The sequence below is a fragment of the Juglans microcarpa x Juglans regia genome, chromosome 2D (genome assembly GCF_004785595.1).
Source record: "Juglans microcarpa x Juglans regia isolate MS1-56 chromosome 2D, Jm3101_v1.0, whole genome shotgun sequence".
In the NCBI taxonomy this organism is placed as follows: Eukaryota; Viridiplantae; Streptophyta; class Magnoliopsida; order Fagales; family Juglandaceae; genus Juglans; species Juglans microcarpa x Juglans regia.
In genome coordinates this window covers 18,683,401-18,707,439 of record NC_054596.1, presented here as the reverse complement: position 1 = coordinate 18,707,439, position 24,039 = coordinate 18,683,401, and the positions used below count along the sequence as shown (strand labels likewise).

The 24,039-nt window shown below is 35.1% G+C and overlaps 1 protein-coding gene across 1 annotated transcript; it reads right to left on the bottom strand.

Moving 5' to 3' along the window:
- Positions 1–4,157: 4,157 nt before the first annotated feature.
- On the bottom strand, positions 4,158–23,188 carry LOC121249333 (probable terpene synthase 12). The gene is made up of 7 exons (XM_041148043.1): positions 23,003–23,188; positions 7,094–7,370; positions 6,600–6,972; positions 6,310–6,528; positions 5,156–5,294; positions 4,773–5,021; positions 4,158–4,520 (listed from the first exon to the last, which is right to left on the bottom strand). Exons 1-7 carry the CDS (start codon positions 23,186–23,188, stop codon positions 4,158–4,160), a joined length of 1,806 nt encoding a protein of 601 aa, XP_041003977.1.
- Between the last annotated feature and the right edge of the window lie 851 nt (positions 23,189–24,039).

Sequence of the window (24,039 nt, the reverse complement as noted above, 5' to 3'; positions counted from 1 at the left end):
GGCCAAGTTCCTATAGGAAGAATTGAATCCATTGAAGTTCAGCAGCTGTATTTGCAAGTGCTTTATATTCTGCCTCAGTGCTTGATCGAGCAACTGTTGCTTGCTTTTCGCAACTCCCTGAGATAAGATTTGGCCTGAGGAACACACAAAACCCTCTAGTCGATCGTTGATCATCACAAGACCCAGCCCAGTCAGCATCTAAAAATGCTTAGAGAGTTTTGTTGCTCGACTTGCTAAATACAAGACCATAGTTAATAGTCTATTTTAGATACCGAAGTAGTCTTTTAGCTGACTACCAGTGAGCAAGTTTCGGTTTATGCATGAACTGAGATAACTTGTTAACAGTGAAAGCTATGTCTAGCCTAGTGACTGACAAGTACTAGAAAGCACCAACTATGCTACAAAAAAGTGTTGGGTCACTGAAATCTTCACTGTCGAAAACACTGAGATTAGTAGAGGTAGCCATGGGAGTACTACTGGGTTTGGCTTCATGCATTTTTGTCTTTTGAAGTATATCCATGATGTACCTATGTTGGGATAATATAAGCTGCCCATTTGACTTAATAGCTACAATACCCAAGAAAAAATTCAGACTTCCTAAATCCTTGATTGCAAAGTCACTATGTAGCGATTTTAACAACTCATCAATAGCATGCTTGTCTGAGCAAGTGATCAAAATGTCATCCACATAAATGAGAATATACATAGTAAACGTGGATGAGGTATGAATAAATAGAGAAGTGTCTGAACGTGAGCCATAAAAACCAAGGTCCAGAAGCCGATTACTGAGGTGTGAGAACCACGCCTGTGGGGCTTGTTTTAGGCCATACATGGCCTTTTTCAATTTACAAACATGATTTGAAAATTGTGGATGTGTATATCCTTGAGGTTGGATCATGAAAACTTCCTCTATCAATGTACTGTGTAAGAAGGCATTATGTACATCAATTTGTCTAACTTCCCAGCCTGAAGAAATAGCAATAGAGAGAACTGTTCTTACTGTGGTGGGTTTAATCACTGGGCTGTAAGTTACTGAGAAATCCACTCCAGCTTGTTGAAGGTAGCCCTTGGCTACTAGACGTGCCTTGTAGCATTCCACATCGCCATTTGCTTTCATTTTTATCCGATAGACCCATTTTGACCCAATTACATTTCGGGCATCAGTGGGAGGTACAAGAATCCAGGTATCGTTTATGAGTAATGCATCAAATTCTTGGTTCATATCATGTCTCCATTGAGGATGCTTGGCCGCATTGGTGTAACACGATGGTTCAACCATTAGAGAATCGGTTTTGGCAATTAGGGCTTTCCGGAGAGGATATCTGATGGTGCCATCTGTACGTGTTTTGGGTTTAGTGATGTTATGCTTTGAGTGAGTGGTCATAGGATGTTGGGATGGAAGGATATTTGAGGTTGATTGAGTGCAAGGGTTTTCAGGAGGATTCGGTGTAGAGGTATCGAGTGCTAATGAGGGAGAAAGGTTAGAGGAGATGGTTTGGGAAGGAGAAATAACCATGTGGGCTGGAGAGGTTTGAGATGGAAAAATATTTGTGTGGGCCGGAGAGGTTTGGGCTTGATCTGGAGGGACCGATACTAACGAGGCCTGCTCTACTGCACGGGTTGAGTAAGTATTAGACTTTAAATTGGGTATAATGAATGGTGCCGAGGGAGACTCTTGATGATTCGGAGTGGAGGACTGAAATTGATACGGGAATAATGACTCTTCATAAACAACATCGTGAGAAATAATTATTTTTCCAGTAAGTTGGTTGAGACATTTGTAACCTTTGTGATTGGGACTATACCCAAGGAAGATACAACGAGTGGACTAAGGTTGTAACTTGTGGCGATTATATGGTCGGATGTTAGGCCAACAAGCACAACCAAAGACTCGAAGGAAAGAATAATCTGGATTACTGTGAAAAAGATGAATGAAAGGTGATTGATTGTGAGAGACGGGTGATGGCATCCGATTAATTAAATAGCATGCAGTATCAAATGCATCATCCCAATATTTAAAAGGAACATGACTATGAGTTAAGAGAGCCAAACCAGTTTCAACAATATGACGGTGTTTATGTTCAATAGCACCATTTTGTTGATGAGTGTGAGGACAAGATCTGCAATAAGAAATGCCAAGAGAGGCCAGTAACGTGGATAGTGAGCGAAATTCACCACCTCAGTCAGATTGAACAGATTTAATTTTGCAATTAAATTGTCGCTCTGCATGAGGCTGAAATTTACGGAAAATGGTAATGACGTCACTTTTGCAAGTTATGGGATAGAACCACGTGTATCGACTATATGAGTCTAGAAAGGTAGTATAATATCGGAAACCATTATGACAAAGAATAGGGGACGGGCCCCAAACATCACTATAAATTAATTCAAGTGGTGCCGAGGCACGAGTACATGACTCAAAAAATGGTAACTGACGACTTTTAGAACTTAAACATGTAGAACATGATAGACTAGACTTAGATGCGGCTACTGGTAAAGAAAATTTCGACAAAACATGACAAACAATTTTAAAAGCTGGATGACCCATCTGAGAATGCCATTGAGGAAACGAGACTCATTCACCAATAAGCGCAGATGGAGGAGAACTTTTATTTGAAACGAAGAAGGAATAAAGTCCATTCTTACTCAGCCCGTGTAGTAGAATTTTCCCCGTTGCTCGATCCTTCACAAAAAAATAAGATGGATGAAATTCAAAGAAAGTATTAGTAGCTGTAGTGAAGTTTTGAACAGAAATTAAATTCTTGGTAATTTGCAGCACATGAAGCACATTATGAAGTAAAAAAGAAAGTGTAGGAGTAGAAAGTTTAGAAGTGCCGAGATGTGTAATGTTCAAACCAGTGCCATTTCCAACGCAGATTGTATCTGGGCCAGTATATGCTTCAGTAGTAATATTGAGATTGGAAAGATCTGAGGTCAAGTGATGAGTAGCACCCATGTCTGGATACCAGTTCAGATCATTTGATGGAGACGAACTAGTGTAATATGCTTGCATAGAGGATGGATCATGCTCGTAAGATTCATCATAGTGATGATAACAACGTAAAGCAGTGTGTCCCGGTTTGTTACATACTTGACAAACAGGTCGAGATTCGGATGAATTATAGCTTCGACCATGACCCTTGCCATGATTAAAGCGACCATAACCACGGGCACCAGTACTGAAACCAGAGGCACGCCTAGAGCTGTGTCCACCACAAGACCCACGCGAACGAGTTGTAAGATTCACACCTCCAAGAGTAAGATCATTGGGTGATTGGTGATATCCAGCCGAATTTCATGAGCTATCAGATGCCCATATAGATCCTCCAAAGGAAGTGGGTCAACTCGGGTTGTCATGGATGTAACAAAGGAATTGTATTCCGGTCCTAGACTTGCAAGCAAAAATGAGACCAACTCAAATTCATTGAGTGGTTGATCAGCAGCGGCTAATGTTTCAGCAAGGGTAGTAAATTTATGAAAATAGTCTGAGATGGAGGAAACACCTTTCTTGAGTGTAGCTAATTGATAATGAAGATTCATGGATCTAGCACGGGATGTGGAGGTAAACTTTCTTTCCAGCGTCGACCAGACCTGAACAGAAGTTTGGCATTTGATAACATGGGCAAGGACAGTTTCGGAGAGGGATGAATTTAGAGCTGAAAGAATTAATTGGTCTTGCATGATCCATTGCATAAAAACAAGGTTGGGCACGGTTTGATTGGTAGCAGTAGTGATCATGGGGGAAGGACAAAATGATGATCCATCGACAAAGGAAAATAGATGCTGACCTTTGAGATGGGGGACAACCTGCGTTTTCTATAGCAAGTAATTGTCTCTTGTAAACTTAATGGGTGTAAAGTTGGGGAGGGATGTAGTGGGTGCAGGGAAAGTGTTTGTAAATATGGGGTGGGTGAACAAAAGGAGAAGAGACGTGAGTCTCTGAAACGGGTGGAGTTGAATCTGTCATAACTGAAGCTAGTCTTAGGCTTTTAATACCATGTTGAGGAAAATATAACCACACTTTGCATTTGTGTTGACTGTATTATTAATAGAGAAATACAAGTATGATGACAGTAGGAGTCATAACAAACCGATAAGAGAAAATACAAAAACTGGATTACAACTAGATAACTAAGTGATCTACTGGAATTGGAATTCTAGTTTCCTATGGCTTCAATATCTTTATCTTTATCTTCTACGGCTGCCTTATCCTTAACACGCTCAACTAGTACTGGAATAGGCTCTATTATCAACGACAGGACTCGATTCTTTGCTCTAATGTCCAGTGCTCCATGCCCATCCCCATACTGGTACGTGCATTTGGCAATCCGAGCAAGGTTGATTGCTGTTTCCACCAACGATTCTCCAAAAAAACGATTAACTACTCTTTCTTTGTTCAATTTTTTCCAAGTTGTCTCAGCCATGTTGCTGAGGTATTTACGAGCATGTTCCTCAGAAAGACGAGTTCCTCGCATGTAACAATGAATTGAATTTGCAGTTTCACCTCTCTCTAACTCTGCCTGCATTAATTGTTAAATAAATGACTAAAATTGTTAATTTAGCACAAAACTATATAGACAACATGGGTTGGCATGTCATATTAAATCGGATTTTTCTCGATAATTGAACTTAACACGTGAAAATTAATGAGGATAAAGTCTGAAGAAATGGTTATAATTCAGAACTTTTATTCTAGTATCTATGTTTTAAATCGTCTAGATTTAATTATTTAGATTATTATATTCTAATTTCGAAATGAGAATGAATAGTACCGCAGCAGTACTCAAATCATTGCTGAGTCGAAAAATGATGGATGGCCACCGCAAGAGGTCATGGTAATTTTCCAAGCCCTCAAGGGCCTCCTTTGTGAAATTTTGATTCAATATAAAATAGGAATGAACGAGGAAGATCGTCCCAGAAACGGATCGCCAGCCATTGTTAAGATAGTCCTTGAAGGTTGGCATCTCCTTGTCGGAACTCCACTTTGCTTCTTGGAGGAACGCTTTGAATATATCTGCCCACTAAAATACAACTTGAAACTTCAACTTAATCAGATTTAAAAATGTTTAGAAAAAAAAAAACGAATTATGTTTAAATCAGTTTTGTAGAAAAGGAAACAAGAAAGAAAACTCAAAAATATCAAAAAATATATTACCGCTTTGGTTAGGTATGGAAGGATGTTTCCTCCTTTCTCCTTAAGAGTGTCGTAAACAATCTCATTAATAGTGTTATAGAGAGCTAAGAAGCATAGCTTCATATAGTCAAGAAGTTCTCTCACGGCTTTGATATCCCATCTGAAAACACAATTAAAATTTAAGATCAGCTTCTTCTTTTTTTTTTTTTTTTTTTTTTAATAACGGATCAAATTTCATTCATTAAAAGAGGACATACAAAGTTGACTTAAAAACAAACCACTTACAAACGTTAATAGCTTCTCAACACATTTCCATAACTGATATGATCTAGTCCAGATCTCTAAACACCTAAATCTAAGAGATAGCACAACTCTGTCCACGATAGAGTTAACAGTAATTGGGTGACAAAAACCTCATATCCCAACTAAGCAGAGTAGGGTGCATCAACCCCACCATAAGCACTGCCTAAGCGGAGGGGGACCACTCCATTAGGATGAAAGTCCGAAGGTACTATTTTTTAAATTTTTATTTTCCTAAAAAGTAGGACACCAAATGAAATAAAATGGGAAACCAGTGCGAAAACCGAAAAAACAGTGTTCCAAGAGACTGATGTGGCACATGCAGTACACGCGCCACTTTGGGAGGAAAACCGACAGTAGATCTTAAAAATCCCGCACTCACAGACCGCAGAAGTGTCGTGCTTGGCATCAGCAGATGGCTTTCCAGTGGCACGTGAGAGACGCGCCAAACGTCTCCGAGAAATTCAAACCACGCATGCGGGTTACTCGCCGCTTTTTTTGGCGCCACATTCGATAGTCTTGAAGATCTGGAGGTGGTCAACACCATGAAGGAGCGCGTGCTGATCTATGGTCACCGAAAAGTTCCAGATCTGCGATTCTCCTTTATTTAGCTTGAAAAAACACGAAAACACAAAACAGAACACTACATAGAGGGGGAGGGAGAGGGAAGGGAGTCGAAGCTCCCACCCCCTCTAACCGGACCTGTAGTGAAAGTTTAGAGAGAAGATAGCGTTTTGGTCCAGAGAAGGACGGTATTAGGACTTGGAAAAACAACTTTCAGACCAGTTAAGATCAGTTTTTAAAAAACATGATTTGCTATAAAAAAAAATTAATTTGGTGGTGGCAGAGGGAGAAAGAGAGGGAGAGAAACTAACCTTTCGACAGCATCTGTAAATAGCACGAGTTCATCCAAAGTACCAGAAACGTCATAGACGTCATCAATGGTGGTGACAAGAGCAGCAACTTTGGTCAGCTGTTTACGAAGATGGCCCAGCTGAGGTTGAAAGCCAATTCCAACAGTCCAAAAGAAGCATTCCATCAGCCTATCTCTGGTGAAGCTCAAGCTGTTCGACAGCCCCAAATTGTTCCACCACCTATTGATTTTTGTTGTTTTAGCACGTACTGTAATCCAATTTGTACAACTCTTTTAACATTTTATAATTACCTTGACATTTCTTGAAGTTCTCCTTGAAGTACTGACTGGACTATTTTAAAATCCAACTTTGCAAGCTCAAGCACAACAGGATTTGCATCTTCCCTCTTACTGTATGCCTCAATATACCAACGAGCTTCCAGTCTTTGCATTCTATGGAGCAGTGGAACCTCCAATGCATGCTGAATCTGCTCTGCCACGCTTTTACTTACATGGATTTTCAGGTCCTCGAGACCCACTCTTGCGAATTCCATGGCCTCATCCAAGAGGTTTTCTCCTTCAAAACCCAGATACGAAGCTTCGTATAGACTCAGCATTCCTTTGACATCCCTTCTAAGGCATTCCTTGAAATTGCTTTTTTCGTCTGTGAAACTGTTAAACACATCTGCATGTACATGTGTATGAAAAATATATGAGACTTCGAATCGTTTTGTTAAGATTATAGAGTAGATCGAAATAAACATATATAATGCGTAAGAAGCTGATAGATATTAATTTGTTTGTACCTTGAGAGACGTCACTGCCACGTTGCCTGAGGAGCCTAAAGCTGAGAGCAGTCGCATGGAGACTCTTCACAATTCTTTCATTATATCCTTTTGAAGATGCTAAGACGACGTTGTCGAGAGCTCTTGTTATCTCCTTCTCAAAGCGGTAACCCAAGCCTAATCGTTGAATCTCATCAATCAGTTCGAGTTTTGCCAGTAAGTCTGAATTTTCATTATTGATCATACTCCTCACGTCTTCGTCCAACTTCTTCACCTTATTTCGTAGTACTTCATGATCCTGTGCGGTTACAATATGAGATATGAGCTTACAACTAATATGAATCTCCCTAGATGTCTTAAATGTAATCGATCACTATGATCATATAATATTCCCTAATTATTAATATTCTATGAATCGTACCTAATAGTTTTAGATTTCTCAGAGATGCATACAGATCACACATGATGGCAAACTTTTATCAGACTTTAAGAAAGAGAAATCAGGAAGCTAGCTAGGGAGACGGAGCACATGCAAATTAGGAGTAAAAGATCAGAAATGCAATCACCAGTACATGATAATCATTCCTTAAGGACTGCACAAAATCGTAACTCCAAGTGCTTGGTTGGTATTTGGCAGATTTTCTATGGACTTCTAAATGGGAAGTAGTCGCTGTACTGGCAAAACATCGGAGTTGCCCATGATGTTTTTGTTTTTGGCAGAGAAGAAGAGTTTTTGTTGTTGGATATGTAGGCAAGTGTGTCAAGCAGACATGATTGGATGAGAGCAACTGGAGTACTGGAAGTGCCATTCCGCTCGTATAATATTATATATGCTATAAGTTTGCAATTAATTGTGATTTCAAAAGGGGTGGAGTGGATCTATATATATATAGAACTTCAATAACGCATTGAAATTGCATGGGCAGATAATTTCCTACAAGAAAATGTTTGTATATAGCCAGATATTTATGATAAAGAATAAATCTATTAATTCTTCTACACTACACATCATTCACGTGATATAATTTAATTTGAAAGATAAATTTTAAATTTTGAATCTTATAAATCAAATTATATCATGTGAATAGTATGTAATGTAGCTATAAGCCTTAAAATAGCATTACTCTTGCCATAAAAACGATCGATATTAAATTTAATATTCTCGTAGCAAATGATGGATCATATTTTCATCGTAAATATTTAGCGGCCACTACTAACTTTTTTTTCTTTTAATGATATATTGCATGTTACTCAATTAGATTTTTTTTTTCTTTTTTTTTTAAGAAAAAAAGGATATTTGTATACTTTACGTGTGACTGGTACCCATGGTATACTACATTTCAGGATCGAGCAGATCGTGACATAAGATTCTCGAAGTTGTTGGCATCATACCATAATTTAAACATTAATAGAGATATAGGATCAAATATGGAACAAATAAGCCGCCACCCCCCTCCCCCCCCCCCAAAAAAAAAAAAACTAGAGAAGGGGTTGGAGCTTTGGCTCCTCCCTCCCTTTTTCCTTCCTCTCTCATCCCTCCTCCCTTTCTTTCTAGTTTTTATTTTATTTTTCTAGTTTTGTCTTCTTCTTTTTTATTCACAGTAGGACAAAATACAAATCTATTGTTCTCTGGAGCCAAGCGACCACCACACGCCCTACCGCAAGATTCTCAAGGTATCAATCCTTCAGACGGACGAAGAATCTCGTCGAAAGGAGCAGTACATGAGCTACACGCGCGGCCTAAAGTGCACTTGTGACATTGACGCGCCACCACAAGGGGAGTTCTATTGCCACCACACATGCCTTTTCTGGGACTAAGGCTATCGATTTCTTCAAACCTAACGTTATGTCGTACTTCCAAGATGGCACACAAGCCACCACAGTTTCAGTCTTTACATTTTTTATTTTCTCTAATATTAAAAATGCGGATCTAGAGCTTTCCAAGCTATAATTCACTATTCTTCCATGTATATTTTGCATTTTTGTTATTTCCTTTATTTTATGTTTAAAAAAAAAATTCAGTCTCTTGAATTTTGTCCATAATGCGTCATCTACTCCGTCTTAAATAGAGTGTAAAGTTATTTAATTTTATCTTAGGATAAAATGTGGGGTTTGTTAAATCTCTCTTAAGACAGAGTGTTGTCTCTCATAAAGTTTGTTTGTAAAGAGTTACAATAATAGACTAGATCATGTTAGTCACAAAAAAATTTGTATCTTAAAGAGTCTTAAAAGTACTAGTAAAGCGTATTCTTTATGTCTCTTGTCAAAGTTCTACGCTAAAAAAAAACAAATGTGAAACACGTGATAAATGACAAATGTGGAAGAAGCTAGCAAGCGTATGTATATTGGACAAATGTGGGACACATGATATATTGGCTAATTTAGAATAATGAAGTTGAACAGTAATACTGCATATAGGATACGTATGTAAGTTGAACAGTAGTACTGCATATTTTATGAATCCCAAGATGTTGACTATCATAATTTTCACAGACATAAATAACATACCGAAATTTATAACAATTTTTTTAATTAAATTCTGACAGAATAAAATATAAAATTTATCGAGAAATAGATTTTTCTCTCTTAACCTTTTTCTAAAATGAAAAGTCACACACTAATTATGGAAATTGTACGTTTTTTTTTAATGGGTAGAAAGAGGATTTGCTTTTTTTTGGGTAACTGTCAATTTTTTAATAACCGCTACTCCACTTTTCGCCAAAGTAGGAGTAAAAATAGAAAACTACAACTCCATTATTCTAGAGATTGATTAGATGAACTCATGTTATTACGAGTCTAAAAGTCATACACGTATCATTTATCATGTGGGACATTAAATATCTAACAACATACGCAACCTGTGGGGACGATGAAGATGATGAAGGTATGGCCTTAATTTGAAAGGTACACTTTATGTACGCATGTAGGCCAAAACGCAATTAAAAAAAAAAAGATTCTCAGTAATTTTCTTGCACTCTTTAGACCAGATGGCGACGTATGTGATGAAAAAAATTAGGATACTTTATAGTATGCATGTGAATGGTTCCATAGGCCAAAAGTCTTAAATATCTGTCACGTTTGTTTTTACAGATAAAATAAAAATATTAAAAGTTCAATAAAATATTATTAGTATATATTTTATTAATATTATTTTTGTTTTTCACACTACAACAAATTTAAACTTTTGGGACAAAATTATTTAGGAATGAAAAAAATGTCATCCCGAAAAGTCATCTTTTGGGACGAAATTTAAATTTCGTCCCAAAAAATTGATGACTTTACAAAATCGTTCGAACGGTCGTTCAGTTTTTTCTGTGACGAATTAAATCGTCTCAAAAAGTTTTTCTCGTTCGAATAGTAAAAAACACGTTCGAACATTAAAATCTTGGCAGGGAAGTAATTTATTATGGCAGGGAAAGTTCACAACCATTCGAATGATAATTTGTTGTGTTCGAATAGTTGTAATTAATTTTATGTAATTAATTTAAAAATATTTTAATAATTCATTTTATGTTAAATAAAATTTTTAGTTAAATAAATATTATCAATCATACACCACATAATATAAATCAATAATTACTCCAAAAAAGACAAAATATTTAATTTACAAATAAAACAAATTATCAAAATACCATATATATTATCCATAACTATAACAAAAAAAATATATAAATAAAAAATAGAAACTATTTTGGTGCGAGATCTCTATACACATCCTCGACTGTAGCTAGTTGTCTCTCTACTTGTGCCAGTCGAGTACTGAGCGTGACCTGAGTTGCATTATTAGCATTAATCTCTGTACGTAACTCATTAACTTCTGTACGTAATCTAGAGACGGTAGCCATAATCTCTGTACGCAACTCAGACATGGCAGTATGCACTGCATCAATCACTGCTGATCAGCACTCAATATGTCAGCCATCTCCTCACGAGTAGATGTGCGTGATGCCTCGGCCTATGCATATGTCTCACCAGCCGGTACTCCAGTATCTCCCGGCTGTGCATCTCTCTAAATCTCAGCCCTGTCAGGAACAGCTCCACGAAAATGAAATCTCAAGTGTCCCGTGCTCCGTGACATGGTGGTGCTGTTAATCGGTCTCATCAGCTCCCGAGAACGCTCGGCAGGTTCGGGCACGACCTCAGCATGTAGCAAAAATCGAGTGATGAGGATCCCAAACGGCAGTATATCTGTCGTAATGAACCGTGCCTCTGATCGGATCCTCTCAAATATATAACCCACGAGATCAATCGAGATGCCACAAGTGACCCGTATCATAAATCTCGCTCGATCCATGCTGACCTCAGTCTTGTGCTGCCGAGGGTCAATATTGTTAGTAATGATCAAATTCATGATCTTGAAAAAAGAAGATAAATTTGTCTACCTAATACTCTTCATCTCATCGTATACCGGAGCATCTAGACCAACAATCAAGTCTCTGACCTCATGATCAGTAAGTGTATCGATCTCATCTATGTAAATTATTCTCTCATCCTGAGACATCTCTACATCACTTGAAGGATCAGACTCTCTAGGCTGCAGGTTCGAATAGGCATCAAGAAGCCTAGGAATACCCAGATATGTAGCGAGTCCATCTGCTAAAAATATAATAGGAGCTCCTCGAACACAGATCCTGTATGCCCCCCCATCGTCTGGGCTGGCACCACTGAGCTCTTTATAGAACTCAGTAACGATCTCAATGTAGGAAATGAGCTTCATTCCTAAGAGCCACAAAATTAGATAGTTTTACCTGTCGCTCAAGTAAAATAGTCCGCTCTCGAACTGTTTGGATGGAAGGTTCCTCTGATCTACCACGTTTACAGCCCCTATAAGACATTATTATGAACCTGAAATTATAAAAATAAAATATATATTCAACATTAGTGATAAAATCTAATTACGATGAAAAGATTTACAAAATTATATACTTTAATAAATTAATTGACAGAACAATTCAATGAAACGATGAAAAAATTTAATAAGCTAATATAAACAAGATGGTTCGAATTTAATATAAAGCGTTCAAACGAATATAATATATGGTCAAACGGACAATTAAAATCGTTCGAACATTTAAAAGTTGTTCAAAAGTAAGTGTTAAATTGTTCGAACTCGTTCGAATGGAAACCAGATCGAACTCAGCCATGGCTGAGTCAACTCAGCAGCCATGAAAACACCCAAATATCCATCGATTCCGTGGTTTCTTCGACAAAACACATGCTACTCTTCATTTCTAAACATCCTATGGTAGATTTATGGTGTTCTACGGTGATTATTGATGAAAAAATACAATTTTTTTAGAAAAAAACGAATAAAACCATAAAATCATAAAATAAACGGTAAAATAGCTTTTAAAATGCATACCTTCACTTGGGAGGAAGTGTGTTTGACGTAGGTGCTGATTACGGCGGTAGACGGCGATGATTGATGAGCGTTCAAACGTTTTCTCTCGTTTTCAAACGGTAGGGACGACGGCGTGAGAGAAATATCTATCAGCGATAACTTATATGTACATAACCATTCGAACGTTATATTGTACCATTCGAACGGTTTTACATTATTGTTCGAACGTTAATATTTAACGTTCGAACGGTATTTGTTTTAAGTTTCGTAAAAATTCATATTAAATGTATATTAAATTTATAATCCTATAAATTAATATAATATATATACTATTATAGTAGATTATATATACTGTAATATTATAATATATTATAATATATATATATTATGATAGTATAATACTTTAAATGAAAACATAATAACTTATATGTATTTTATTATAGTATAATAGTAATATATCATAATATTTTACTATCAAAGTGTTGTATATGAGGTTGTAATATATATATATATATATATATATGATAGTATATAGTACTATATGCTATGAGTTTATACTTAACTAATATATATCATATTATATATTCCATTATACTTTACTACATAAGTTATATATGATACTATACTTTACTATATATATAGAGTATAGATTACTAATATTCATTCATCTTATAAATTTCTCTATACTTTACTATATGATCTTAGTATATTTGAGGCTATATACATGTGAGAATATATTACTAATACATATGATCTTATATTTTCCACTATACTTTAGTATAGGATAATATATATGATACGATATATATGATATATAATATAGATTACTATATATCATATAGTATATATTACTAATATATTTTCCTTTATACTAATTTAAAATAGTATAATATATATGATACTATATATATGATACATTATATATATTATTAATATATATGATAGTATATATTACTATTAGCTATCTGCATCTTACATTAGGATAGTATACTTTAGTATACTATACTATATCTATGATATTTAGTATAGATTACTAAATATATGATAGTATATATTACTATATATATGATAGTATATATAACTAATACATATAATCTTACAGTACTTTTCATTTAACAATGAAAAAAATATATTTAAACATTAAGGTGATGTGTTCGAACGGTACTTGTAAACCGTTCGAACACATTTTTTGCATTTGAACTTATGAAAAAACATTCGAACGGATTATTGCAATGGTGGAAAAACATCCAGCCAATTAATGACTCTGTATAATCGTTCAAATGTTATTTGTTACATTTGAACGGATTATTGCATTAGTGGAAAAATATCCCGCCAATTAAAGACTCATGGATTACCGTTCGAACGTAATTTTTAGCCGATCGAACGGTAATCCAGAAATTTATGCGGGCGGGAAATTGGCGTGCTGAAATTTTTCACGTTCAACCGTACTTTATTTACGTTCAAACAGATGGTCATAACTTATAATCTTCCCGCACGCCGTTAGTCCGCACTTTATTTTTCTCTCCTCTCTTTCACTCTTCTCTGTTTTCTCTTCAAAATCTTACATTTTGTTTACATAATCCTTCATTCTATCATTTTAAAAAAAAGATTGCTTAGTATATTTTGCTTAAAAGTATGACTTTCTTTATCATTTTACTTCTAAATCTATCATTTTTTTTATTGATTTTGTAGTTTATATATATATATATATATATATATATTGTGTAGGTGTTTGTTAGATTAAACACAAAATATGTTTAATAGAGGGTTGCTATTCGAAATATATATGTTGTATATTTGTTAGAGAGTTACTATTCGAAGTATATATGTTGTATGTTTGTAGTGTTTTCTGAATATGAGTTTGTGATGATGTTTTTTGAGATAGTACTCGTCTGAACTGGCTGGTGTTTGGAATCTGGGTTGAGACCATTTAAACGAATAAACATGTTCGAATGGGATATAACCGTGTTCGAACGGTTGTAAAACTTTATTAAACCTTAATATAAATATGTAATATTATAGTAGATTATATATAGTATACATATGTAAGAATTAATAATACTTAAACTCATATTGATATCTAAAAGATAATAGTTGTAAAAACTATCTTACAACTAATTACTTAATATGTGTTAAAATTATATTATAAAAACATAAGGTTTAATAACATTTAAACTTATATTAATATTCAAAAGATAATAGTTGTAAAAACTATCTTACAACTAATTACTTAATATGTGTTAAAATTATATTATAAAAACATAAGGATTATTAATACTTAAACTCATATTAATATTTAAAAGAAATAGTTGTAAAAACTATCTTACAACAAACTTAAAAGGGATAAAATTATATTATAAAAACATAAGAATTATTAATACTTAAATTCATATTAATATTTAAATATTAATTAAACTATGTGGACTAACTTAACAAATAATAAAAGATAATATGTTGCTCGAGCTGTTTAAAGAGGCACTTCAATCGGACAATATTATACCCCGCAATTTTTACGAAGCAAAACAATTGAAAAAAGGACTCGGGTTTGATTACAATATAATACATGAATGTAAGAATGATTGCGTGTTATTTTGGCGAGAGAATGAGCAGTTGAATGAGTGCCCCATTTGCCATGAATCAAGATGGACAACTGAGAAGCAGAATGTGCCACGGAAGGTTGTACGTCACTTTCCATTAATACCTATATTACAACGGTTATTTATGTCATGTTCAACGACTGTGGATATGACATGTCACTCATCATTTAGAGTCAAGAATGATAATGTTTTGTCACATCCTGCAAACTCTCAAGTTTGGAAGGAATTTGACTTGGAACACCCATGGTTTGCTGAAAAACCTCGTAATGTTCGACTTCGGTTAGCAACAGATGGATTTAATCCGTTTAGGAACATGAGTACTAGTCATAGTACTTGGCCAGTTGTACTTATGCCGTACAATCTACCACCGTGGAAGTGTATAAAAGATCCATATTTTATGATGAGTTTACTCATTCCAGGTCCGAGATCGCCAGGAAATGATATAGACATACACTTGCAGCCACTGATAGCAGAATTGAAAGATTTGAAGGAGAATGGGGTCTTAACATTTGATTCATCAACAAGCAAGACGTTCAAGATGCATGCTGCGGTGTTATGGACAATAAATTATTTTCCCGCTAATGGAAACTTGTCAGGTTGGAGCACTAAGGGAAAATTGGCATGTCCGACTTGTAACAAACATACCTAATCTGAATGGCTTACGTATGGGAGGAAATTATGCTTCATGGGTCATTGTCGATTTTTACATAGTGACCATAGATGGCGTGGAAATGGTATGATGTTTGATAGCACTGTTGAATGGGGCACCCTCCACCATTATTATCTGGCAAAGATGTTATTGCACAGTTTGTGAATGTTGGAAGTAATGGTTTTGGTAAAAAATAACGGAAGAGAAAACGAAATGCGAATGAGTTGAATTGGACAAAAAAATATATATTTTTTGAACTCCCCTACTGGTCGACGTTAAAATTGCGGCATAGTCTCGATGTTATGCATATTGAAAAAAAATATATGCGAGTCCGTATTAGGAACATTGATGTCAATTGAAGGTAAAATGAAGGATAATATAAACTCATGGAAAGATCTAAAGCAGTTGGGAATAAGACCTGAAATGCACTTGCAACAAAGGAATTCGTCTGTTTACATGTCAATTGGGTGGTATACATTGTCAAGGAACGAAAGGGCTACATTTTGTAAGTGGTTGCAAAATATTAAATTACCGAACGGGTATGCCTTGAATTTAACAAGGTGTGTGCGAACAAATGATTGAAAAATTACTGGACTAAAAAGCCATGATTGTCATGTATTTTTACAACGTATCTTGCCTGTTGGTATCCATGGATTCTTGACCAGAGATGTGCGGATTGCGTTAATTGAGCTTGGTGCATTTTTTAAAGATTTATGTGCTAGAACGTTGAATGTAGAAGTTTTGGAACGTATGGAACGAGAAATTGCAGTTATATTGTGTAAGTTGGAAAGTATTTACCCACCATCATTCTTCAACATCATGGTTCACTTAGCCGTTCATTTGCCACGTGAGGCTCGACTTGCAGGACTAGTACAGTATAGATAAATGTATCTTATTAAATGATTTTTTGAAAAGTTGAAATGCACAGTGGGTAATAAGGCCCGTCCAGAATGATCAATTGCAGAAATATATATTGATGATGAGTGGCATACAATCTGTTCCAAATACTTCCACGACGTTGACACAAGGTTTGATCAGCCGGAAAGAAACTTTGATGTTGACCAAGCAAGACAACGGAACGGATTTTCTGTATTTTTCCAATAAGTACATCCACTTGGTGCTCAGTGTGGTTATGATTTGTGTGAAAATGAGTTCGAGAAAGCTCAGTGGTACATGTTAAATAATTTCCTAAAGATAGAGAGCCACTTGAAGTAAGTTCAAATTAATTGTTAATTAATCATTGAATTTACTTATTAAACAATTATACGAATATACTTATTGTTGATAATTTTTAATTTCAGTGATCATATTAACATGTTAAAAGAACTGGGAGTAAATGATATAGACCAGAGACATGAATAGGAGTTCCCGAAATGGTTCGAACAACGAGTAATGACATTAATACAGATGCAATTTTGCACTAACATATTTTAAATCGAGAGGATTGTTAACGATTGAGTGTTTATACTTTATTTAAGATGTAGGTTGCACAAATGCATACGAGTAATCCGAACGATATATCATACGAACTATATGCACTGGCACGTGGCTCCTAGAAACGCGCTCATCGATATTCTGCATGTAATTCTGGAGGAAGTAGGTATCACACAATTAATCGAGAACTTTATAGAAAAACACAAAATAGTGGTGTCCTTGTCGAATGGAGTCATGATAGAGACAATGTTGATTTCTATGGAGTTATCATAGATATAATTAGAAGGAGATATGTGGGGGAGCTTATGGTTTATATATTTAAGTGTGATTGGTGGATTTAAGCAATCCTCGAAGAGGAAAATGCCAGGATGAATATTTTCTAAGTATTAATACATCAAAAAAAGGTATGAAGATGATCCTTTTATTTTGGCTTCCCAAGCATCTCAAGTATTCTATTTAGACGATCCTCAGTTAGGAAATCAATGGCAAGTAGTACAAAAGTTTTCTCCTAAAAATATTTATGACGTTATCCCTAAGGCGGATGGACAAGATAAAGAAGAAGATGATCCCTCTACTCAAGAAGCATATCAAGAGAGTCAACCTGCCTTTAACTTATTTGTAGATTTGAGCCAGTATGAGATGATCCCATTACATAGGGAAGATATTGAGGCTAAAATAGTTGAGGCGACAATTGATCAAAGTGTTGACTTATCTGAAGTATCTACAGATGATGAGAGCGAATCTATAGATGAAACTGATACAGATGATTGATTGGTTTTGTGTTCACATTATACAGTATCTCGCAATTATGCCACCAAAGAGGAAGGAAGTTCGCATCCCATCTCCACCTGTTCCTAGGTCTCCGTCTGACTCACCATTAGAGACTGACTCTACAGAACAAGGATAATAACTAATATTATTTTATAGAGATAACAGTACAATCTCGTCACGGACAAGACACTACTAGAGATATGACATTAGAGAAATATCATAAAATATGTAAGATTAAGGTTAACATTCTTGACGAACATACTGGAGGCGAGGGACAACAAGCAGCTTGGCTTGCTTCGCATGTGAGTGCTCTACGAGTTCATGGCATAAAGTCCTGCAAAATGTAAAAGAGCTTATAAAGAAGCGTTGTTTGGTGTGTAATATTTAAATAATAAATTTTTATTGATATTATTTAATATTCTAAATGATAATATCTTTGTGTATATACTTTTTCAAGGATGACTTCGAACTAAATTTTGGTCGGAAAGAGAAGCGTAGAACTATCAAAGAGCTGATGTGTAATGCATTCCGCAAGTATAAGGCGAGATGTCACGAGCATTACAAGAAGTATGAGAACAAGGAAGATGCACGCTAGCATCCTTTTCAGGATGTCCGACCTGAAGAATGGGAAAAACTTTGCGACATGTTTGAGGATCCATCATATAAGATAAATTAAATGAATTCTTTATTTCATATTTGTAATTTTTCACTTGTTAACTTTTATAACTTCTATGCAGGAGCGAAATTCTATAAACAAAACAAATAAATCAAAGTTAAAGATTTATGATCATGCAGGCTCAATATCTTTCCATCGACTCTCTCAGAAATTGGTAATGTACTTTTTTTTTAATTTTTTTATTCTATGTAGTTTGTTTTCAATATAGACTTTATATCTTAACAATATCTCTTGTAAAAAGAGTCAGACACCAATTTTGATCTGATAAAATTATATGATGCATCTCATACTAATAGTAATGGAGAGTGGACTCATCCCAATTCTCGTGAGAATTATGTAAGTATTATAATTTCTTTTAATTAACCCTATTTAAATTATTGTGTCAATATTAATTCTATATGTTGTGTGTAGGATAAAATGGTTGCCCTCCGTACTGAAACTGCATCAGATCATAATTCATCAACAAGTGATGTTGAAATTTTTACACAAGTTCTGGGTCAATGTTCAAGCTACTTGAGGGGTTTGGGTCGTTATGTAAAGCCTTCAGGCTCTTCATCAACGTCAAGCACTACTGTCATTGCATTAGAGAATGCAAATTCTAGGATCGAAGAATTGATGGCAAAACAGCATGAGTTAGATGCTCAATTGACGAAACAAGCAGACATGGAGATGCGCATAAAATAACAAGAAAATCAACAAAGGGAGCTGCAACTCCAAATGCAAGAACAACAAAGACAGATGCAGCTTCAAATGCAGATGCTTACACAACAATTCAGGCCTCCAAACAATTGAATTTCATTAGAAGTGTTTTTGCATATTGAACAATTATATGTCATGTACTGATAATTTTATTGGTATTTTATTTATTTAGTTCTGACTTATTAGATTAGTATTATTTATTTTGAAAATTTTGAAATGTATTTTTGAAATATAAATATCTATTTGGTTTTAAGTATTGTCCAAGAAAATAATAACCATTCGAATTCTCATCAAACGTTCGAACATAGATAAATCGGACACAACTGTTCAAACATTGAAATTTAGAATTCAAACGGTAAAAATTTCTCGTCGTTTGAACGCTTTAGTATAACTAATTCACTATTTACGTTTGATCATCAATTTTTTTTTTTCGAACGTTTCTTCATGTGTATTTGGTCGAATGGACTGGTATCAATCAACCGATCATGAAATACCCGTTCGAACCGTTCCTCATTGTTCGAAAGTTATCTTTTATGTTCAAACAGATTTTCGAGACGAATTTAATTAATCCCTGAAAAAAAAAAAAATCCGTTCGAACGCGATCGAATGATCCAGCTTAATTTCGTCTCAAAAGATATTTTTTGGGACTAATTTGTGATTTTCATCCCAAAATATCTTTTGGGACTGTTTTATAGGGACGAACTTGGGACAAAACTTTTCGTTCCAAAAAACCTTATTTGTTGTAGTGAATTGTTTATTTTATTTTGTATGAGAATTTGAAAAAGTTGTAATAATTAAACGAGATGAGATGAGATGCAAATTATTGTGAAAACAAACGAGGCGGTGAGGTTTGGATAGTGAGTTGAGATGAAAGTTGAATAAAATATTGTTAGAATGTTATTTTTTTAGGATTTGAAAATGTTAAATTGTATATTATATTTTATGTAAAAGTTTGAGAAATTTTTAATGAAGAGATGGAATGAGTTGAGATCAACTGTAAATCCAAACTAAAACCTCCAAGAAGAACAACCAAAGCAGTTGTGAAAATGGAAAATGGACAATGAATTATCAAAAGAAGAGGTTTTTTCTTTCTTTTTATTATGGGGGCTTTTGTGTTAAAACGAATTGGATCTTTGAAAGCCCTAAATCCTGATGCAACATTGCAATGCCCGTGCCTTACAATTGCAGCTTGTTTAGAGCATGAGCATCACTTGCTCGTCCTTAATTTTCTAGGCCTTGGTTAGAGGGATTGGATAGAAAGTTCAGATGAGATGAGATGTTTTAAATAATAGTGAGATTTTTTAAGTTAATATGAGATGAGATAGTTTGTAATTATATGTTTGGATAGTGAGATGAGATGAGATAGTTTTGACTTTTAGGAATTTGATAAAAGGGTGGGTCCCACTGTTTTATAGAGTACCCAAATTTTGTACTGTTCATGTACTGTTTACGTCAGTTTTCACTATTCATATCCTGTTCACACACTGTTTATCAACTATTTATGTCAGTTTGACATTGTTCTTATCAGTTTTTACTATTTATTTACTGTTTATTTAAGTGAATATTTTCAAAACTTGAGATGAAATATTGTGTTTGAATAGCCAAAACTACTGTACGTTACAACTCTAGATGAGATGTTTTCATTTGAACTAGCTATATATCCCAACCCACCCTTATTCAATTTTTTTAAAGTGATTACATGGTATTTACGTACTTACGATTGCAACTATTATTTATCATATATATATATATATATATATAATTCAAGGGCCACAAACAATTAACCAACAGAAAAATATGTGAGCTCAATAGATCCAAAACTTATGTAACAACTACTATAAAGTGTTACTGGAAACTTCAATGTTTCAATGAGAGTGGTGTTCATTGTTGCAGATTTCATATTCACTTCATATTGTATGCTTTTCTTGTGATCGATATCTGCGTGTGTTATAATGAACAAAACACAGATTTTTCAGTACCACAAAAAAAAATTAAATAAATAAAAGAAGAAGAAGAAGAAGAAGAAGAAGAAGGAGATCCACTAGCATATGCCGATGAATGAGATGAAAAGTAAGAAATGTTATCAGCACGTATGCGAACAGTCCCTCGTGTAGCAAATTGATGTGGAGAAAAGCCTAATTATTTTTTGCCACAAAACTTTAGGGTGATAGTGGCTAAATATCATTTCTCTGAATATTGACCTGTAACGTCCCGTTCCCCGAGATACGGAGAGTTAGCTCCTATTACTCAAGAACATCTCCAATAATTAATAATAAATAAACAAAAACTCCACAAAATACTTAACTTATTTGTTCGATCCAAAAATCTGTGTCCCTCGACATAAATACTGAACAAAAACCTCAATAAAATAAAATAACATCTCCACAAAGACTCAAATCATTCATATCTTAACGTACCAAAAACCGCTAAAGATAAAACCACTAAATATAATCCTCCAGGAAAAATACTTGTACCCTTAACACTTATTCATCTATGATCATCAAACTTTTTCAATACTTCTCCCTCTTATTCTCTAGTTGAACCATAACAATATTTGAAAAATGTTATGGAGATAAGGTGTGAGTTATCAACAACTCAGTAAGTAGAGAACATATACTAGTATGTAAACATGAGCATTTTCACCGATTTTAGAATGCAGAAACAAAACATTTTTTATTTTCAGAATGCAGAGTCAAAACATGTTATCAAAAATATCAGAACGAAAGTTCAAAAATATTCTTATTCAAAGACCCCTTTGGCACAATATGACTAAACATCTTCATCTTATCATATCATATCAGAGCATCATATCAGAACAGAGGCCATGTTTAACCCCCGTGGTAGGGTTGTGCATTCTGCGGAAAGTCAAGCAGAATATAAATCACTATGTTATCAAAGCGATTGCACTCAGAGCAGAGACCACTATTATATCTCATGGGAGGGCCAGAAGTCACTATTATATCCCGTGACAGGGCCAAAGGTCATTATTGTATCACGTGACAGGGACAGAGACCACTATGACTCAAGTCTCACATTTCTGGTTGAGATAAGCTCTGATACCATTTGTAACACCTCAATAAAAGGCCCAAACCACATAGCCTATACTCCAAAAGAACTAGTCAATGATACAATTGGAGCCCCATTGGAACCTTATAAAGAGTAAGAACTTCTCCTTCCTAAGCAATATGGGATCTCATACACCACCCACATTTATCCATATCATATGGGGTATCACATGACCCTTTTTTTTTTCACCTATCCAGGGTTAGTATGAGTTGCAGAAATTCTATTGAGATGATTAAAAAGGAAAATTGCCGATGGCTTACCAAAAGGGAGGAGATTGGTGATCGTTTTGTTTCTCACTTCATGCAAGTTTTCCGATCATCTAATCCAAAGGATACTCAGGATTATTCAGGCAGTCATTGAGGAGCATGTGGAGAATCAAATATTATATATATGTACTATACCAGAAGAAGATTTTATTTTTTATTTTTTTAACAATACTTCTGTATTTCATTTCTAACTGTCAAGTATTACATCTTTTATCACTATCCAGACTTCTTGCAACAAAATCTGGTACCTCCTCTATCAAAACTGTTTTTTCTAACAAACTTAAAGCTTTCTTAGCTAAGGTACGAGTCACTATGTTTTTTTTCTCTGTATACAAACTGGATTTTCCAATCTGATCTACTTTTAAAAAAGAACTTTACATCATCAATTAAAGAACCAAATCTGACATCTCCTCTTCAAAACTCTACACTACCTCTATAACATTCCTAGCCTCTCCTTCGAAAACAACCTTTTGAATATTAAGTTCACTGCAAAGCTCCATAACCATCCTCAACGCAAAGCATTCTGCCACCACTTGACTATCCACATTAGCCTTCTCATCACAAACAGCAACCAATGCTTCTCCCTCATCATCTCTAATTATGATCTCAGCCCCCATTCTTCTCTCTTTCAAGCTTAGTGATGCATCCCAATTCACCTTCACACTTCAACACTCTGGTTTCTCCCACTTCATTACTCCCCTTCATTACTCTCCTTCAAACTTCTAAAAGTATTGAATTTAGATCTTCCAACAAATGCAAGAAGACCAAAATACTTCCCATAGCTGCCACAAGCTATGGAGTTGCTAACTGCCATGATCATCTTCTTGTCTCCTTCCCTTGTATACCAGAAGAAGATGATGATGATGATATCTGTCGGGGTGCTCTTGAAGAGATTGGATCATTGAATGCCCCAAGTCCCAGTGAATTAAATGCTTTGCTTTCCAAACTCTATCGGGAGATTGTGAGAGGTGATATTGGCATATCTATGGTGGAAAGCCTTCTTTCTGTGTATTATATGCAATTAATGTGACATAAAATCATCTCAAATATTATGGCTGCAATATTAAGGAACGTGATGGATAAATTCCTCTCTCCTAATACTGAAGAATGCAGGCTTTGTGCCTTATCGTTTAATCCAAGCGTTGTTTACAAACTGCTACAAATAATGAGAGAAAAATGGGTCTAATGGCAATGAAGATGATATAAAGAAGGCATATGACAAGCTGAGTTCCGTGCTAAATGTTCCAAAATGCTTTGGTTTTACACCAATTGGTGAACTAATGTATCTCTCATGTATACTGTCTTGCATTCCCCATTTTCCCTCCTCAATGGAGGCCCATTTAGATTTTTCGGCTGCGACAAGTGTAACCTTTGTCCCCTTTTCTTTTTATCGTGTGCTGAAGCATTATCACGGAAGCCTGAGGGGGAGTAATTTAAGGTATTCAAGTGCCAAGAACTACTCCAGCTC